The sequence below is a fragment of the Scyliorhinus torazame genome, chromosome 12 (genome assembly GCF_047496885.1).
Source record: "Scyliorhinus torazame isolate Kashiwa2021f chromosome 12, sScyTor2.1, whole genome shotgun sequence".
NCBI lineage: Eukaryota > Metazoa > Chordata > Chondrichthyes > Carcharhiniformes > Scyliorhinidae > Scyliorhinus > Scyliorhinus torazame.
In genome coordinates this window covers 136792081-136812160 of record NC_092718.1, presented here as the reverse complement: position 1 = coordinate 136812160, position 20080 = coordinate 136792081, and the positions used below count along the sequence as shown (strand labels likewise).

The window sequence follows — 20080 nt, the reverse complement described above, 5'->3', positions numbered from 1 at the left end:
CGAGCACTGTCTCATTTAACACACCGTAATCTCCCGATCACTGTCCCATTTAACACACCGTAATCTCCCGATCACTGTCCCATTTAACACACCGGAATCTCCCGATCACTGTCCCATTTAACACACCGTAATTTCCCGATCACAGTCCCATTTAACATGCCGTAATCTCCCGATCACTGTCCCATTTAACACACATTAATCTCCTGATCACTGTCACATTGAACACACCGTAATCTCCTGATCACTGTCCCATTTTACACACCGTAATCTCCCGATCACTGTCCCATTTAACACACCGTAATCTCCTGATCACTGTCCCATTTAACACACCGTAATCTCCTGATCACTGTCACATTTAACACACCGTAATCTCCCGATCACTGTCCCATTTAACGCTCTGTAATCTCCCGATCACTGCCCCATTTAACACGCCGTAATCTCCCGAGCACTGTCCCATTTAACACACCGTAATCTCCCGATCACTGCCCCATTTAACACGCCGTAATCTCCCGAGCACTGTCCCATTTAACACACCGTAATCTCCCGATCACTGTCCCATTTAACACACCGTAATCTCCCGATCACTGTCCCATTTAACACACCGTAATCTCCCGATCTCTGTCCCATTTAACACTACGTAATCTCCCGATCACTGTCCCATTTAACACACCGTAATCTCCCGTTCACTCTCCCATTTTACACACCGTAATTTCCCAATCACTGTCCCATTTAACACACCGTAATCTCCCGATCACTGTCCCATTTAACACACCGTAATTTCCCAATCACTGTCCCATTTAACACACCGTAGTCTCCGGAGCACTGTCTCATTTAACACACCGTAATCTCCCGATCACTGTCCCATTCAACACACCGGAATCTCCCGATCACTGTCCCATTTAACACACCGTAATCTCCCGATCCCTGTCCCATTTAACACACCGTAATCTCCCAATCACTGTCCCATTTAACACACCGTAATCTCCCGATCACTGTCCCATTTAACACACCGTAATCTCGCGAGCACTGTCTCATTTAACACACCGTAATCTCCCGATCATTGTCCCATTTAACACACCGTAATCTCCCGATCACTGTCCCATTTAACACACCGGAATCTCCCGATCACTGTCCCATTTAACACACCGTAATCTCCTGATCACTGTCCCATTTAATACACCGTAATCTCCTGATCACTGTCCCATTTAACACACCGTAATCTCCCGATCACTGTCCAATTTAACACACCGGAATCTCCCAATCACTGTCCCATTTAACACACCGTAATCTCCTGATCACTGTCCCATTTAACACACCGTAATCTCCTGATCACTGTCCCATTTAACACACCGTAATCTCCTGATCACTGTCCCATTTAACACACCGTAATCTCCCGATCACTGTCCCATTTAACACACCGTAATCTCCCGATCCCTGTCCCATTTAACACACTGTAATTTCCCGTTCACAGTCCCATTTAACACACCGTAATCTCCCGATCACTGTCCCATTTAACACACCGTAATTTCCCGATCACAGTCCCATTTAACATGCCGTAATCTCCCGATCACTGTCCCATTTAACACACATTAATCTCCTGATCACTGTCACATTGAACACACCGTAATCTCCTGATCACTGTCCCATTTTACACACCGTAATCTCCCGATCACTGTCCCATTTAACACACCGTAATCTCCTGATCACTGTCCCATTTAACACACCGTAATCTCCTGATCACTGTCACATTTAACACACCGTAATCTCCCGATCACTGTCCCATTTAACGCTCTGTAATCTCCCGATCACTGCCCCATTTAACACGCCGTAATCTCCCGAGCACTGTCCCATTTAACACACCGTAATCTCCCGATCACTGTCCCATTTAACACACCGTAATCTCCCGATCAACACACCGTAATCTCCCGATCACTGTCCCATTTAACACGCCGTAATCTCCTGATCAACACACCGTAATCTCCCAATCACTGTCCCATTTAACACACCGTAATCTCCCGATCACTGTCCCATTTAACACACCGTAATCTCCTGATCACTGTTCCATTTAACACACCGTAATCTCCTGATCACTGTCTCAATTAACACACCGTAATCTCACGATCACTGTCCCATTTAACACACCGTAATCTCCCGATCACTGTCCCATTTAACACACTGTAATCTCCTGATCACTGTCCCATTTATCACACCGTAATCTCCCGATCACTGTCCCATTTAACACACCGTAATTTCCCAATCACTGTCCCATTTAACACACCGTAATCTCCCGAGCACTGTCTCATTTAACACACCGTAATCTCCCGATCACTGTCCCATTTAACACACCGGAATCTCCCGATCACTGTCCCATTTAACACGCTGTAATCTCCCGATCACTGTCCCATTTAACACACCGTAATCTCCCGATCACTGTCCCATTTAACACACCGTAATCTCCCGATCAACACACCGTAATCTCCCGATCACTGTCCCATTTAACACACCGTAATCTCCCGATCACTGTCCCATTTAACACACCGTAATCTCCCGATCTCTGTCCCATTTAACACTACGTAATCTCCCGATCACTGTCCCATTTAACACACCGTAATCTCCCGATCACTGTCCCATTTAACACACCGTAATCTCCTGATCACTGTCCCATTTCACACACCGTAATTTCCCGATCAACACATCGTAATCTCCCGATCACTGTCCCATTTAACACACAGTAATCTCCCGATCACTGTCCCATTTAACACAACGTAATCTCCCGATCACTGTCCCATTTAACACAACGTAATCTCCCGATCACTGTCCCATTTAACACACCGTAATCTCCCGATCACTGTCCCATTTAACGCCCCGTAATCTCACGATCACTGTCCCATTTAACACACCGTAATCTCATGATCACTGTCCCATTTAACACACCGTAATCTCCCGATCACTGTCCCATTTAACACACTGTAATTTCCCGATCACTGTCCCATTTAACACACCGTAATCTCCCCATCACTTTCCCATTTAACACACCGTAATCTCCCGATCACTGTCCCATTTAACACACTGTAATCTCCCGATCCACACATCGTAATCTCCCAATCACTGTCCCATTTAACACGCCGTAATCTCCCGATCACTGTCCCATTTAACACACCGTAATCTCCCGATCACAGTCCCATTTAACACACCGTAATCTCCCGATCACTGTCCCGTTTAACACGCCGTAATCTCCTGATCAACACACCGTAATCTCCCGATCACTGTCCCATTTAACACACCGTAATCTCCCGATCACTGTCCCATTGAACACACAGTAATCTCCCGATCACTGTCCCATTTAACACGCCGTAATCTCCTGATCAACACACCGTAATCTCCCGTTCACTCTCCCATTTAACACACCGTAATCTCCCAATCACTGTCCCATTTAACACACCGTAATCTCCCGATCACAGTCCCATTTAACACACCGTAATCTCCCGATCACTGTCCCATTTAACACACCGTAATCTCCCGATCACTGTCCCATTTAACACACCGTAATCTCCCGATCACTGTCCCATTTAACACGCCGTAATCTCCTGATCAACACACCGTAATCTCCCGATCACTGTCCCATTTAACACACCGTAACCTCCCGATCACTGTCCCATTTAACACACCGTACTCTACTGATCACTGTCCGACTTAATTTGCATTGAATCCCATCAATCTCCTGATCACTGTGTCATTTAACAAACATTACAGGCCGTCAATCTCCTCATCACTGTCCCATTTAACACACGCACTAACTCGTCAATCTCCTCAATCTCCTGATCACTATCCTGTTTAAGACACACTATAACCCCTCAATTCCCCGATCACTGTCCCATTTAACTCATACTTTCACCATTCAACATCCCAATCACTGCCCCAATTAACCCACGCTATAACCCCTCAATCTCCCGATCACTGTCCCATTTAACCCACACTATAACCCCTCAATCTCCTGATCACTGTCCCAATTAACCCACGCTATAACCCCTCAATCTCCCGATCACTGTCCCAATTAACCCACGCTATAACCCCTCAATCTCCCGATCACTGTCCCAAGTATCCCACGCTATAACCCCTCAATCTCCCGATCACTGTCCCATTTAACCCACGCTATAACCCCTCAATCTCCCGATCATTGTCCCAATTAAACCACGCTATAAGCCCTCAAACTCCCGATGATTGTCCCAATTGACCCACGCTATAACCCCTCAATGTCCCGATCACTGTCCCAGTTAACACACACTATAACCCCTCAATCTCATGATCGTTGATCCATTTAACACACAGTAGAACACCTCAATTTCCTGATCGGTGATCCATTTAACCTACGCTATAACCCCTCAATCTCCCGATCATTGTCCCAATTAACCCACGCTATAACCCCTCAATCTCCCGATCATTGTCCCAATTAAGCCACGCTATAACCCCTCAATCTCCCGATCACTGTCCCAGTTAACACACACTATAACTTCTCAATCTCATGATCGTTGATCCATTTAACCCATGCTATAACCCCTCAATCTCATGATCGTTGATCCATTTAACCCACGCTATAACCCCTCAATCTCCCGATCACTGTCCCAGTTAACACACACTATAACCCCTCAATCTCCCGATCACTGTCCCAGTTAACCCACGCTATAACCCCTCAATCTCCCGATCACTGTCCCAGTTAACACACACTGTATCCCCACAACCTCCCCATCACACTCTAGCCTATTTGCTGCTCACTCTCACCACTCGATCTCTCTCCTTGTCACCTCCTGCTTCGCCGGCGTTCCTGTTGTGTTCTCAGCGTTGAACCTATTTATTTCCATCTCGATTTCTTCCTGTGCAGGTTTTCAAAACGCGGACACCTCCCGAAGCTGTTGCCCTATGTAGCCGACTCCTTGAATATACGCCTGCGCTGCGCCTCTCACCACTTGAATCCTGTTCACACCCGTTCTTCGATGAACTACGGGACCCTTTGACACGGCTGCCGAATGGCCGAGAGCTTCCGGAGCTCTTCACCTTCACCCCAGTTGGTAAGTTTCAAAAGCAACGGCAGTAAGAGGGTGAGTGCGTCCAAAGCCGCATGTCCCGTGCCAATTTACTTCAACACAATTCCTGCCCATCAGCTTGCGTAAGCCTCGGGTTCTTCACAGAGCGGCTTCATCGAACCAACATCAAGACAACACTTTTACGCATTCATGTTAAGGGGTGCCTTAAGCGGAGAAAACAAGGTAGAGAGGCACGGAGGTTTGGGGAGGGGAGCTCGAGGGCATTCCATGGGCCATGCGGGCACAGCCACCTATGGCGGGGTTATTCAGATCCGGGGATGGTCAAAAGGCTAGAATGAAGGAGTGCCAATATCCTCACACCAGCCTCTCGGATCCTCACCTGTCCTCTCCACCTCCCATCCCTCCAGGGACGGGGAGGGAGGCAGGGGCTGGAGCAGGTTACAGAAATAGGGAGAGTTGTAGGGGCTGGAGGGGATTACAGAGATTGGAAGAATTATAGGGGCTGGAGGAGGTTACAGAGATGGGTTGTGTCGTAGGCAGTGTCGGAGGAAAGAAGGTTACAGAGATAGAGGGTTACAGGGGCAGGAGGGGGTTACACAAACTGGGAGGCTTATAAGTGCTGGAGGAGGTTACGGGGCTGGGAGGTGTAAAGGGGCTGGAGGAGGTGACAGATATGGGTCTCTGTCTCTGAGTGTGTCTCCCTAACTCTCTGTCTCCCTGTGTGTGTCTCTAACTCTCTGTCTCTCTCTGTCTGTCTCTCCCTCTCTCTGTCACCACCGCTCTTTCTTTCATCCCCCTCTTTCTCTCACCCCTTCTTCCCCCTCTCTTTTTCTCTCCCCTCTCTTTTTCTCTCCCCCTCTCTGCCCCCCTCTACCCCTTCACCCCTTCTTTCCACCCTCTTCCCCCTCTCTCGCTACCCCCTCTCTTGCAGCCCCCCTCTCTCACTCCCTTCTCTGACCCCCCCTCTCTCTCTCCCCCCCTCTCTCTCTCCCCCTCTCTGTCTCTCCCCCTCTCATTCCCCCCTCTGTCTCTCTCCCATTGTCTCTCCCCTACTCTCTCCCTCTTTCTCTCCTGCCTCCCTCTCTCTGTCCCCACTCTCTCTCTGTCTCCCTCTCCCTCTCTCTGTCGCCACTCTCTCTCTGTCTCCCTCTCCCTCTCCCTCTCTCTATCCCCACTCTCTCTCTGCCTCCCTCTCTCTCTCTCTCCCTATGTCTCCATCTCTGTCCGTCCTTCGCGCTCTCCCTCTGTCCCACCCGCTCTCGCTCTGTCCCTCCCGCTCTGTCCCTCCCGCACTCGCTCTGTCCCTCCCTCTCTCTCTCTTTCCCTATGGCTCCATCTCTGTCTGTCCTTCGCGCTCTCGCTCTGTCCCTCCTGCTCTCGCTCTGTCCCTCCCGCTCTCGCTCTGTACCTCCCGCTCTGTCTCTGTCCTTCCCGCTCTCCCTCTGCCCCTCCCGCTCTCCCTCTGTCCTTCCCGCTCTCGCTCTGTCCCTCCCGCTCTCGCTCTGTCCCTCCCGCTCTCGCTCTGTCCCTCCCGCTCTCGCTCTGTCGCTCCCGCTCTCGCTCTGTCCCTCTCGCTCTTCCTCTGTCCCTCCAGCTCTCCCTCTGTCCCTCCCGCTCTCGGTCTGTCCCTCCCGGTCTCGCTCTGTCCATCCCGCTCTCCCTCTGTCCCTCCCGCTCTCGCTCTGTCCCTACCGCTCTCCCTCTGTCCCTCCTGCTCTCCCTCTGTCCCTCTCGCTCTGCCTCTCCCACTCTCCCTCTGTCCCTCCCGCTCTCCTTCTGTCCCTCCCGCTCTCCTTCTGTCCCTCCCGCTCTCGCTCTGTCCCTCCCGCTCTCCCTCTGTCCCTCCCGCTCTCCCTCTGTCCCTGCCGCTCTCCCTCTGTCCCACCTGTTCTCCCTCTGCCCCTCCCTTTCTCCTTCTGCCCCTCCCGCTCTCCCTCTGCCCCTCCCGCTCTCCCTGGAGAAGCTTACAGCGATGGGTTGTGTCGTAGGCAGTGTAGGAGGAAAGAAGGTTACAGAGATAGAGGGTTACAGGGAGGAGGGGGTTCCACAAACTGGGAGGCTTATAAGTGCTGAAGGAGGTTACGGGGCTGGAGGTTTAAAGGGGCTGGAGGAGGTGACAGATACGGGTCTCTGTCTCGGTCTCTCAGTGTGTCTCCCTTACTTTCTGTCTCCCTGTGTGTGTCTCTAACTCTCTGTCTCTCTCTGTCTGTCTCTCCTTCTCTCTGTCACCCCCTCTCTCTCTGTCTCCCACGCTCTTTCATTCATCCCCCCTCTTTCTCTCACCCCTTCTCCCCTCCTCCCCCCTCTCTCTCCCCCCTCTCTTTTTCTCTCCCCATTCACCTCTTCTTTCCACCCTCTCCTCCCTCTCTCGCTACCCCCTCTCTCGCTACCCCCTCTCTCTCTGTCTCCCTCTCCCTCTCTCTGTACCCACTCTCTCTCTGTCTCCCTCCCTCTCTCTGTCCCCACTCTCTCTCTGTCTCCCTCCATCTCTCTGTCCCCACTCTGTCTCTGTCTCCCTCTCCCTCTCTCTATACCCACTCCCTCTCTGTCTCCCTCCATCTCTCTGTCCCCACTCTCTCTCTGTCTCCCTTCCCTCTCTCTATCCCCACTCTCTCTCTGCCTCCCTCTCTCTCTCTCTCTCTCCCTATGTCTCCATCTCTGTCCGTCATTCGCGCTCTCCCTCTGTCCCTCCCGCTCTCCCTCTGTCCCTCCCGCTCTCCCTCTGTCCCTCCCGCTCTTGCTCTGTCCCTCCCGCTCTCGCTCTGTCCCTCCCGCTCTCGCTCTGCCCCTCCCGCTCTCGCTCTGCCCCTCCCGCTCTCGCTCTGTCTCTCCCTCTATCCCTCCCGCTCTGTCCGTCCCGCTCTCCCTCTGTCCGTCCCGCTCTCCCTCTGTCCGTCCCGCTCTCCCTCTGTCTCTCCCGCTCTCATCTGTCCCTCTGTCCCTCCCGCTCTTGCTCTGTCCCTCCCGCTCTCGCTCTGTCCCTCCCGCTCTCGCTCTGCCCCTCCCGCTCTCGCTCTGCCCCTCCCGCTCTCGCTCAGTCCCTCCCTCTGTCCCTCCCGCTCTCCCTCTGTCTCTCCCTCTATCCCTCCCGCTCTGTCCGTCCCGCTCTCCCTCTGTCCGTCCCGCTCTCCCTCTGTCCGTCCCGCTCTCCCTCTGTCTCTCCCGCTCTCATCTGTCCCTCTGTCCCTCCCGCTCACCCTCCCGCTCTCCCTCTGTCCCTCACGCTCTCGCTCTGTCCCTCATGCTCTGTCCGTCCCGTTCTCCCTCTGGCCCTCTGTCCCTCCCGCTCTCCCTCTCTCCCTCCCGCTCTGTCTCTGTCCTTCCCGCTCTCCCTCTGCCCCTTCCGCTCTCGCTCAGTCCCTCCCTCTGTCCCTCCCGCTCTCCCTCTGTCTCTCCCTCTGTCCCTCCCGCTCTGTCCGTCCCGCTCTCCCTCTGTCTCTCCCGCTCTCGCTCTGTCCCTCCCGCTCTCGCTCTGTCCCTCCCGCTCTCGCTCTGTCCCTCCCGCGCTCGCTCTGTCCCTCCCGCTCTCGCTCTGCCCCTCCCGCTCTCGCTCTCTCCCTCCCGCTCTCGCTCTCTCCCTCCCGCTCTCCCTCTGTCCCTCCCGCTCTCCCTCTGTCCCTCCCGCTCTCCCTCTGTCCCTCCCGCTCTCCCTCTGTCCCTCCCGCTCTCCCTCTGTCCCTCCCGCTCTCCCTCTGTCCCTCCCGTTCTCCCTCTGTCCCTCCCGCTCTCCCCCTGTCCCACCCGCTCTCCCTCTGTCCCACCCGTTCTCCCTCTGCCCCTCCCGCTCTCCCTCTCTCTCCCGCTCTCATCTGTCCCTCTGTCCCTCCCGCTCACCTTCCCGCTCTCGCCCTGTCCCTCCCGCTCTCGCCCTGTCCCTCCCGCTCTCGCTCTGTCCCTCCCGCTCTCGCTCTGTCCCTCCCGCTCTCGCCCTGTCCCTCCCGCTCTCGCCCTGTCCCTCCCGCTCTCGCCCTGTCCCTCCCGCTCTCGCTCTGTCCCTCCCGCTCTCGCTCTGTCCCTCCCGCTCTCGCTCTGTCCCTCCCGCTCTCGCTCTGCCCCTCCCGCTCTCGCTCTGCCCCTCCCGCTCTCGCTCTGCCCCTCCCGCTCTCGCTCTGCCCCTCCCGCTCTCGCTTTGCCCCCCCCGCTCTCGCTCTGCCCCTCCCGCTCTCCCTCTGTCCCTCCCGCTCTCCCTCTGTCCCTCCCGCTCTCCCTCTGTCCCACCCGTTCTCCCTCTGCCCCTCCGGCTCTCCCTCTGTCCCTCCCGCTCTCCCGCTTTCCCTTCCGCTCTCCCGCTTTCCCTTCCGCTCTCCCTCTTTCCCTTCCGCTCTCCCTGTGTCCCTCCCGCTCTCCCTTTGTCCCTCCCGCTCTCGCTCTGTCCCTCCCGCTCTCCCTCTGTCCCTCCCGCTCTCCCTCTGTCCCTCCTGCTCTCCCTCTGTCCCTCTCGCTCTGCCTCTCCCACTCTCCCTCTGTCCCTCCTGCTCTCCCTCTGTCCGTCCCGCTCTCCCTCTGTCCCTCCCGCTCTCGCTCTGTCCCTCCCGCTCTCGCTCTGTCCCTCCCGCTCTCGCTCTGTCCCTCCCGCTCTCGCTCTGTCCCTCCCGCTCTCGCTCTGCCCCTTCCGCTCTCGCTCTGTCCCTCTCACTCTGTCCCTCTCGCTCTCCCTCTGTCCCTCCCGTTCTCCCTCTGTCCTTCGAGTTCTCCCTCTTTCCCACCTGCTCTCCCTCTGTCCTTCGAGCTCTCCCTCTGTCCCTCCCACTCTCCCTCTGTCGTTCCCGCTCTCGCCCTGTCCCTCCCACTCTCCCTCTGTCGCTCTGTCCCTCCGGCTCTCCCTCTGTCCCTCCCGCTCCCGCTCTATCCCTCCCGTACTCCCTCTGTCCTTCGAGTTCTCCCTCTTTCCCACCTGCTCTCCCTCTGTCCTTCGAGCTCTCCCTCTGTCCCTCCCACTCGCCCTCTGTCCTTCGAGCTCTCCCTGTCCCTCCCACTCTCCCTCTGTCCCTCCCGCTGTCGCTCTGTCCCTCCGGCTCTCGCTCTGTCGCTCTATCCCTCCGGCTCTCGCTCTGTCCCTCCCGCTCTCGCTCTGTCCCTCCCACTCTCCCTCTGTCCATCCCGCTCTCGCTCTGCCCCTCCCGCTCTCCCTCTGTCCCTCCCGCTCTCCCTCTGTCCCTCCCGCTCTCCCTCTGTCCCACCCGTTCTCCCTCTGCCCCTCCCGCTCTCCCTCTGTCCCTCCCGCTCTCCCGCTTTCCCTTCCGCTCTCCCGCTTTCCCTTCCGCTCTCCCTCTTTCCCTTCCGCTCTCCCTGTGTCCCTCCCGCTCTCCCTTTGTCCCTCCCGCTCTCGCTCTGTCCCTCCCGCTCTCCCTCTGTCCCTACCGCTCTCCCTCTGTCCCTCCTGCTCTCCCTCTGTCCCTCTCGCTCTGCCTCTCCCACTCTCCCTCTGTCCCTCCCGCTCTCCTTCTGTCCCTCCCGCTCTCGCTCTGTCACTCTCGCTCTGTACCTCACGCTCTCCCTCTGTCCCTACCGCTCTCCCTCTGTCCCTCCTGCTCTCCTTCTGTCCGTCCCGCTCTTCCTCTGTCCCTCCCGCTCTCGCTCTGTCCCTCCCGCTCTCGCTCTGTCCCTCCCGCTCTCGCTCTGTCCCTCCCGCTCTCGCTCTGCCCCTTCCGCTCTCGCTCTGTCCCTCTCACTCTGTCCCTCTCGCTCTCCCTCTGTCCCTCCCGTTCTCCCTCTGTCCCTGCCGCTCTCGCTCTGTCCCTCCCGCTCTGTCTGTCCCGCTCTCGCTCTGTCTGTCCCGCTCTCGCTCTGTCCATCCCGCTCTCCGCTCTCGCTCTCTCCCTCCCGCTCTGTCTCTGTCCTTCCCGCTCTCGCTCAGTCCCTCCCTCTGTCCCTCCCGCTCTCCCTCTGTCTCTCCCTCTGTCCCTCCCGCTCTGTCCGTCCCGCTCTCCCTCTGTCCGTCCCGCTCTCCCTCTGTCTCTCCCGCTCTCATCTGTCCCTCTGTCCCTACCGCTCACCCTCCCGCTCTTCCTCTGTCCCTCACGCTCTCGCTCTGTCCCTCATGCTCTGTCCGTCCCGTTCTCCCTCTGTCCTTCTGTCCCTCCCGCTCTCCCTCTGTCCCTGCCGCTCTGTCTCTGTCCTTCCCGCTCTCCCTCTGCCCCTTCCGCTCTCGCTTAGTCCCTCCCTCTGTCCCTCCAGCTCTCCCTCTCTTCCTCTGTCCCTCCCGCTCTGTCCGTCCCGCTCTCCCTCTGTCCGTCCCGCTCTCCCTCTGTCTCGCCCGCTCTCATCTGTCCATCTGTCCCTCCCGCTCACCCTCCCGCTCTCCATCTGTCCCTCACGCTTTCGCTCTGTCCCTCATGCTCTGTCCGTCCCGTTCTCCCTCTGTCCCTCCCGCTCTCCCTCTGTCCCTCCCGCTCTCCCTCTGTCCCTCCCGCTCTCGCTCTGTCTCTCCCGCTCTTGCTCTGTCCCTCCCGCTCCCGCTCTATCCCTCCCGTACTCCCTCTGTCCTTCGAGTTCTCCCTCTTTCCCACCTGCTCTCCCTCTGTCCTTCGAGCTCTCCCTCTGTCCCTCCCACTCTCCCTCTGTCGTTCCCGCTCTCGCCCTGTCCCTCCCACTCTCCCTCTGTCGCTCTGTCCCTCCGGCTCTCCCTCTGTCCCTCCCGCTCCCGCTCTATCCCTCCCGTACTCCCTCTGTCCTTCGAGTTCTCCCTCTTTCCCACCTGCTCTCCCTCTGTCCTTCGAGCTCTCCCTCTGTCCCTCCCACTCTCCCTCTGTCCTTCGAGCTCTCCCTGTCCCTCCCACTCTCCCTCTGTCCCTCCCGCTGTCGCTCTGTCCCTCCGGCTCTCGCTCTGTCGCTCTATCCCTCCGGCTCTCGCTCTGTCCCTCCCGCTCTCGCTCTGTCCCTCCCACTCTCCCTCTGTCCATCCCGGTCTCACACTGTCCTTCGTGCTCTCCCTCTATCCCACCTGCTCTCCATCTGTCCCTCCCGCTCTCCCTCTGTCCCTCCCGCTCTCCCTGTCCCTCCAGCCCGCCCTCTGTCCCTCCCGCTCTCCCTCCCTCCCGCTCTCCCTCTGTCCCTCCTACTCATGCTCTGTCCCTCCCGCTCTCCCTCTGTCCCTCCCGCTGTCGCTCTATCCCTCCGGCTCTCGCACTGTCCCTCCCGCTGTCGCTCTGCCCCTACCGCTCTCCCTCTGTCCTTCCCGCTCTCCCTCTGTCCCTTCCGCTCTCCCTCTGTCCCTCCTGCTCTCCCTCTGTCCCTCCCGCTCTGTCTGTCCCGCTCTCGCTCTGTCTGTCCCGCTCTCGCTCTGTCTGTCCCCCTCTCGCTCTGTCTGTCCCGCTCTCGCTCTGTCTGTCCCGCTCTCGCTCTGTCTGTCCCGCTCTCGCTCTGTCTGTCCCGCTCTCGCTCTGTCTGTCCCGCTCTCGCTCTGTCTGTCCCGCTCTCGCTCTGTCTGTCCCGCTCTCGCTCTGTCTGTCCCGCTCTCGCTCTGTCTGTCCCGCTCTCGCTCTGTCTGTCCCGCTCTCGCTCTTTCTGTCCCGCTCTCGCTCTGTCTGTCCCGCTCTCGCTCTGTCTGTCCCGCTCTCGCTCTGTCTGTCCCGCTCTCGCTCTGTCTGTCCCGCTCTCGCTCTGTCTGTCCCGCTCTCGCTCTGTCTGTCCCGGTCTCGCTCTGTCTGTCCCGCTCTCGCTCTGTCTGTCCCTCTCTCGCTCTGTCTGTCCCGCTCTCGCTCTGTCTGTCCCGCTCTCGCTCTGTCCGTCCCGCTCTCGCTCTCTCCCTCCCTCTCTCCCTTTGTCCCTCCCGCTCTGTCTCTGTCCTTCCCGCTCTCGCTCAGTCCCTCCCTCTGTCCCTCCCGCTCTCCCTCTGTCTCTCCCTCTGTCCCTCCCGCTCTGTCCGTCCCGCTCTCCCTCTGCCGTCCCGCTCTCCCTCTGTCTCTCCCGCTCTCATCTGTCCCTCTGTCCCTCCCGCTCACCCTCCCGCTCTCCCTCTGTCCCTCACGCTCTCGCTCTGTCCCTCATGCTCTGTCCGTCCCATTCTCCCTCTGTCCCTCCCGCTCTCCCTCTGTCCCTCCCGCTCTGTCTCTGTCCTTCCCGCTCTCCCTCTGCCCCTTCCGCTCTCGCTTAGTCCCTCCCTCTGTCCCTCCCGCTCTCCCTCTGTCTCTCCCTCTGTCCCTCCCGCTCTGTCCGTCCCGCTCTCCCTCTGTCCGGCCCGCTCTCCCTCTGTCTCGCCCACTCTCATCTGTCCCTCTGTCCCTCCCGCTCACGCTCCCGCTCTCCCTCTGTCCCTCACGCTTTCGCTCTGTCCCTCATGCTCTGTCCGTCGCGTTCTCCCTCTGTCCCTCCTGCACTCCCTCTGTCCCTCCCGCTCTCGCTCTGTCGCTCCCGCTCTCCCTCTGTCCCTCCCGCTCTCGCTCTGTCACTCCTGCTTTGTCGTCCCGCTCTCCCGCTGTCCCTCCCGCACTCCCTCTGTCCCTCCCGCTCTCCCTCTGTCCCTCCCGCTCTCGCTCTGTCCCTCCCGCTCTCGCTCTGTCCCTCCCGCTCCCGCTCTATCCCTCCCGTACTCCCTCTGTCCTTTGAGTTCTCCCTCTTTCCCACCTGCTCTCCCTCTGTCCCTCTGTCCTTCGAGCTCTCCCTCTGTCCCTCCCACTCTCCCTCTGTCGTTCCCGCTCTCGCCCTGTCCCTCCCACTCTCCCTCTGCCCATCCCGCTCTCGCTCTGTACCTCCCGCTCTCCCTCTGTCCCTACCGCTCTCCCTCTGTCCCTCCCGCTCTCCCTCTGTCTCTCCCTCTATCCCTCCCGCTCTGTCCGTCCCGCTCTCCCTCTATCCGTCCCGCTCTCCCTCTGTCTCTCCCGCTCTCATCTGTCCCTCTGTCCCCGCTCACCCTCCCGCTCTCCCTCTGTCCCTCACGCTCTCGCTCTGTCCCTCATGCTCTGTCCGTCCCGTTCTCCCTCTGGCCCTCTGTCCCTCCCGCTCTCCCTCTGTCCCTTTAGCTCTGTCTCTGTCCTTCCCGCTCTCCCTCTGCCCCTTCCGCTCTCGCTCAGTCCCTCCCTCTGTCCCTCCCGCTCTCCCTCTGTCTCTCCCTCTGTCCGTCCCGCTCTCCCTCTGTCTCTCCCGCTCTCATCTGTCCCTCTGTCCCTCCCGCTCACCCTCCCGCTCTCGCTCTGTCCCTCCCGCTCTCGCTCTGTCCCTCCCGCTCTCGCTCTGTCCCTCCCGCTCTCGCTCTGTTCCTCCCGCTCTCGCTCTGCCCCTCCCGCTCTCGCTCTCTCCCTCCCGCTCTCGCTCTCTCCCTCCTGCTCTCCCTCTGTCCCTCCCGCTCTCCCTCTGTCCCTCCCGCTCTCCCTCTGTCCCTCCCGCTCTCCCCCTGTCCCACCCGCTCTCCCTCTGTCCCACCCGTTCTCCCTCTGCCCCTCCCGCTCTCCCTCTCTCTCCCGCTCTCATCTGTCCCTCTGTCCCTCCCGCTCACCCTCCCGCTCTCGCCCTGTCCCTCCCGCTCTCGCCCTGTCCCTCCCGCTCTCGCCCTGTCCCTCCCGCTCTCGCCCTGTCCCTCCCGCTCTCGCTCTGTCCCTCCCGCTCTCGCTCTGTCCCTCCCGCTCTCGCTCTGTCCCTCCCGCTCTCGCTCTGCCCCTCCCGCTCTCGCTCTGCCCCTCCCGCTCTCGCTCTGCCCCTCCCGCTCTCGCTCTGCCCCTCCTGCTCTACCTCTCTCCCTCCTGCTCTCCCTCTGTCCCTCCCGCTCTCCCTCTGTCCCTCCCGCTCTCCCTCTGTCCCTCCCGCTCTCCCTCTGTCCCACCCGCTCTCCCTCTGTCCCACCCGTTCTCCCTCTGCCCCTCCCGCTCTCCCTCTGCCCCTCCCGCTCTCCCTCTGTCCCTCCCGCTCTCCCGCTTTCCCTTCCGCTCTCCCGCTTTCCCTTCTGCTCTCCCTCTTTCCCTTCCGCTCTCCCTGTGTCCCTCCCGCTCTACCTGTGTCCCTCCCGCTCTCGCTCTGTCCCTCCCGCTCTCCCTCTGTCCCTACCGCTCTCCCTCTGTCCCTCCTGCTCTCCCTCTGTCCCTCTCGCTCTGCCTCTCCCACTCTCCCTCTGTCCCTCCCGCTCTCGCTCTGTCACTCTCGCTCTGTACATCACGCTCTCCCTCTGTCCCTACCGCTCTCCCTCTGTCCTTCCCGCTCTCCCTCTGTCCCTTCCGCTCTCCCTCTGTCCCTCCTGCTCTCCCTCTGTCCGTCCCGCTCTCCCTCTGTCCCTCCCGCTCTCGCTCTGTCCCTCCCGCTCTCGCTCTGTCCCTCCCGCTCTCGCTCTGTCCCTCCCGCTCTCGCTCTGCCCATTCCGCTCTCGCTCTGTCCCTCTCACTCTGTCCCTCTCGCTCTCCCTCTGTCCCTCCCGTTCTCCCTCTGTCCCTGCCGCTCTCGCTCTGTCCCTCCCGCTCTGTCTGTCCCGCTCTCGCTCTGTCTGTCCCGCTCTCGCTCAGTCCGTCCCGCTCTCCGCTCTCGCTCTCTCCCTCCCGCTCTGTCTCTGTCCTTCCCGCTCTCGCTCAGTCCCTCCCTCTGTCCCTCCCGCTCTCCCTCTGTCCCTCCCGCTCTGTCCGTCCCGCTCTCCCTCTGTCCGTCCCGCTCTCCCTCTGTCTCTCCCGCTCTCATCTGTCCCTCTGTCCCTACCGCTCACTCTCCCGCTCTCCCTCTGTCCCTCACGCTCTCGCTCTGTCCCTCATGCTCTGTCCGTCCCGTTCTCCCTCTGTCCCTCCCGCTCTCGCTATGTCCCTCCCGCTCTGTCTCTGTCCTTCCTGCTCTCCCTCTGCCCCTTCCGCTCTCGCTTAGTCCCTCCCTCTGTCCCTCCCGCTCTCCCTCTGTCTCTCCCTCTGTCCCTCCCGCTCTGTCCGTCCCGCTCTCTCTCTGTCCGGCCCGCTCTCCCTCTGTCTCGCCCACTCTCATCTGTCCCTCTGTCCCTCCCGCTCTCCCTCTGTCCCTCACGCTTTCGCTCTGTCCCTCATGCTCTGTCCGTCCCGTTCTCCCTCTGTCCCTCCTGCTCTCCCTCTGTCCCTCCCGCTCTCGCTCTGTCGCTCCCGCTCTCCCTCTGTCCCTCCCGCTCTCGCTCTGTCGCTCCTGCTTTGTCGTCCCGCTCTCCCGCTGTCCCTCCCGCACTCCCTCTGTCCCTCCCGCTCTCCCTCTGTCCCTCCCGCTCTCGCTCTGTCCCTCAAGCTCTCGCTCTGTCCCTCCCGCTCCCGCTCTATCCCTCCCGTACTCCCTCTGTCCTTCGAGTTCTCCCTTCTTCCCACCTGCTCTCCCTCTGTCCTTCGAGCTCTCCCTCTGTCCCTCCCACTCTCCCTCTGTCGTTCCCGCTCTCGCCCTGTCCCTCCCACTCTCCCTCTGTCCCTCCCGCTGTCGCTCTGTCCCTCCGGCTCTCCCTCTGTCCCTCCCGCTCCCGCTCTATCCCTCCCGTACTCCCTCTGTCCTTCGAGTTCTCCCTCTTTCCCACCTGCTCTCCCTCTGTCCTTCGAGCTCTCCCACTGTCCCTCCCACTCTCCCTCTGTCCCTCCCGCTGTCGCTCTGTCCCTCCGGCTCTCCCTCTGTCCCTCCCGCTGTCGCTCTATCCCTCCGGCTCTCGCTCTGTCCCTCCCGCTCTCGCTCTGTCCCTCCCACTCTCCCTCTGTCACTCCCGGTCTCACACTGTCCTTCGTGCTCTCCCTCTATCCCACCTGCTCTCCCTCTGTCCCTCCCGCTCTCCCTCTGTCCCTCCCGCTCTCCCTGTCCCTCCAGCTCTCCCTCTGTCCCTCCCGCTCTCCCTCTGTCCCTCCTACTCATGCTCTGTCCCTCCCGCTCTCCCTCTTTCCCTCCCGCTGTCGCTCTATCCCTCCGGCTCTCGCTCTGTCCCTCCCGCTGTTGCTCTGCCCCTACCGCTCTCCCTCTGTCCTTCCCGCTCTCCCTCTGTCCTTGCCGCTCTCCCTCTGTCCCTTCCGCTCTCCCTCTGTCCCTCCTGCTCTCCCTCTGTCCGTCCCGCTCTCCCTCTGTCCTTCCCGCTCTCCCTCTGTCCCTCCCGCTCTCGCTCTGTCCCTCCCGCTCTCGCTCTGCCCCTTCCGCTCTCGCTCTGTCCCTCTCACTCTGTCCCTCTCGCTCTCGCTCTGTCCCTCCCGCTCTGTCTGTCCCGCTCTCGCTCTGTCTGTCCCGCTCTCGCTCTGTCTGTCCCGCTCGCGCTCTGTCTGTCCCGCTCGCGCTCTGTCTGTCCCGCTCTCGCTCTGTCTGTCCCGCTCTCGCTCTCGCTCTGTCCGTCCCGCTCTCGCTCTGTCCCTCCCGCTCTCGCTCTTACCCTCCCTCTCTCCCTTTCTCCCTCCCGCTCTGTCTCTGTCCTTCCCGCTCTCGCTCAGTCCCTCCCTCTGTCCCTCCTGCTCTCCCTCTGTCTCTCCCTCTGTCCCTCCCGCTCTGTCCATCCCGCTCTCCCTCTGCCGTCCCGCTCTCCCTCTGTCTCTCCCGCTCTCATCTGTCCCTCTGTCCCTCCCGCTCACCCTCCCGCTCTCCCTCTGTCCCTCACGTTCTCGCTCTGTCCCTCATGCTCTGTCCGTCCCGTTCTCCCTCTGTCCCTCTGTCCCTCCCGCTCTCCCTCTGTCCCTCCCGCTCTGTCTCTGTCCTTCCCGCTCTCCCTCTGCCCCTTCCGCTCTCGCTTAGTCCCTCCCTCTGTCCCTCCCGCTCTCCCTCTGTCTCTCCCTCTGTCCCTCCCGCTCTGTCCGTCCCGCTCTCCCTCTGTCTCACCCGCTCTCATCTGTCCCTGTGTCCCTCCCGCTCACCCTCCCGCTCTCCCTTTGTCCCTCACGCTTTCGCTCTGTCCCTCATGCTCTGTCCGTCCCGTTCTCCCTCTGTCCCTCCTGCTCTCCCGCTGTCCCTCCCGCTCTGCCTCTGTCCCTCCCGCTCTGTCCGTCCCGCTCTCCCTCTGTCCCTCCCGCTCGCCGTCTGTCCCTCCCGCTCGCCGTCTGTCCCTCCCGCTCTCCCTCTGTCCCTCACGCTCTCCCTCTGTCCCTCCCGCTCTGCCTCTGTCCCTCCCGCTCTGTCCGTCCCGCTCTCCCTCTGTCCCTCCCGCTCTCCCTCTGTCCCTCCCGCTCCCGCTCTGTCCCTCCCGCTCTCCCTCTGTCCTTCGAGCTCTCCCTCTTTCCCACCTGCCCTCCCGCTCTCCCTCTGTCCTTCGGGGTCTCCCTCCTGCTCTCCCTCTGTCCCTCCCGCTCTCGCTCTGTCCCTCCCGCTCTCGCTCTGTCCGTCCCGCTCTCCCTCTGTCCCTCCCGCTCTCCCTCTGTCCCTCCCGCTCTCCCTCTGTCCCTCCCGCTCTCCCTCTGTCCCTCCCGCTCTCCCTCTTTCCCTCCCGCTCCCGCTCTGTCCCTCCCGCTCTCCCTCTGTCCTTCGAGCTCTCCCTCTGTCCCTCCCGCTCTCGTCTGTCCCTCCCGCCCTCGCTCTGTCCCTCCCGCTCTTGCTCTGTCCCTCCCGCTCTCCCTCTGTCCTCCCGCTCTGTCTCTGTCCTTCCCGCTCTCCCTCTGCCCCTTCCGCTCTCGCTCAGTCCCTCCCGCTCTCCCTCTGTCCCTCCCGCTCTGTCCGTCCCGCTCTCCCTCTGTCCCTCCCGCTCTCACTCTGTCCCTCTGGCCCTCCCGCTCACCCTCCCTCCCTCCCGCTCTCCCTCTGTACCTCACGCTCTCGCTCTGTCCCTCATGCTCTGTCCGTCCCGTTCTCCCTCTGTCCGTCCCGTTCTCCCTCTGTCCGTCCCGTTCTCCCTCTGTCCCTCCCGCTCTCGCTCTGTCCCTCCCGCTCTCGCTCTGTCCCTCCCGTTCTCCCTCTGTCCGTCCCGTTCTCCCTCTGTCCCTCCCGTTCTCCCTCTGTCCCTCCCGCTCTCGCTCTGTCCCTCCCGCCCTCGCTCTGTCCCTCCCGCCCTCGCTCTGTCCCTCCCGCTCTCGCTCTGTCCCTCCCGCTCTGTCTCTGTCCTTCCCGCTCTTCCTCTGCCCCTTCCGCTCTCGCTCAGTCCCTCCCTCTCTCCCTCCCGCTCTCCCTCTGTCCCTCCTGCTCTGTCCGTCCCTCTCTCCCTCTGGCCGTCCCGCTCTCCCTCTGTCCCTCCCGCTCTCCCTCTGTCCCTCTCGCTCACGGGCAGCACAGTAGCCTTGTGGATAGCACAATTGCTTAACAGCTCCAGGGTCCCAGGTTCGATTCCAGCTTGGGTCACTGTCTGTGCGGAGTCTGCACATCCTCCCCGTGTGCGCGTGGATTTCCTCCGGGTGCTCCGGTTTCCTCCCACAGTCCAAAGATGTGCAGGTTAGGTGAATTGGCCATGGTAAATTGTGTCCTTAGTGTCCAAAAATGCCCTTAGTGTTGGGTGGGCTTACTGGATTATGGGGTTACTGGGTTATGGGGATAGGGTGGCGGTGTTGACCTTGGGTAGGGTGCTCTTTCTAAGAGCCGGTGCAGACTCGATGGGCCGAATGGCCTCCTTCTGCACTGTAAATGCTATGAACCCTCTGTCCCTCCCGCTCTCCCCCTGTCCCTCCCGCTCTCCCCCTGTCGCTCCCGCTCTCCCCCTGTCCCTCACGCTCTTGCTCTGTCCCTCATGCTCTGTCCATCCCGTTCTCCCTCTGCCCCTCCCGCTCTCCCTCTGTCCCTCCCGCTCTCGCTCTGTCCCTCCCGCTTTGTCGTCCCGCTCTCCCGCTGTCCCTCCCGCACTCCCTCTGTCCCTCCCGCTCACCCTCCCACCCTCCCGCTCTCCCTCTGTCCCTCACGCTCCCGCTCTGTCCCTCATGCTCTGTCCGTCCCGTTCTCCCTCTGTCCCTCCCGTTCTTCCTCTGTCCCTCCCGCTCTCCCTCTGTCCCTCCCGCTATCCCTCCCGCTCTCGCTCTGTCCCTCCCGCTTTGACGTCCCGCTCTCCCGCTGTCCCCCCCGCACTCCCTCTGTCCCTCCCCCTCTCCCTCTGTCCCTCCCGCTCTGTCCGTCCCGCTCTCCCTCCCGCTCTCCCTCTGTCGTTCCCGCTCTCGCCCTGTCCCTCCCACTCTCCCTCTGTCCCTCCTGCCGTCGCTCTGTCCCTCCGGCTCTCCCTCTGTCCCTCCCGCTCTCGCTCTGTCCCT

General features: G+C 60.5%; 1 protein-coding gene across 1 annotated transcript in view; it reads left to right on the top strand.

The window, feature by feature from the left end:
• Positions 1 to 20080, top strand: part of LOC140386613 (glycogen synthase kinase-3 beta-like) — a 326343-nt gene that overhangs the window by 193629 nt on the left and 112634 nt on the right. The window contains exon 2 of the mRNA XM_072469090.1: positions 4880 to 5066. Coding sequence (XP_072325191.1) covers positions 4880 to 5066 — 187 coding nt within the window. The remainder of the gene's footprint in view (positions 1 to 4879; positions 5067 to 20080) is intronic.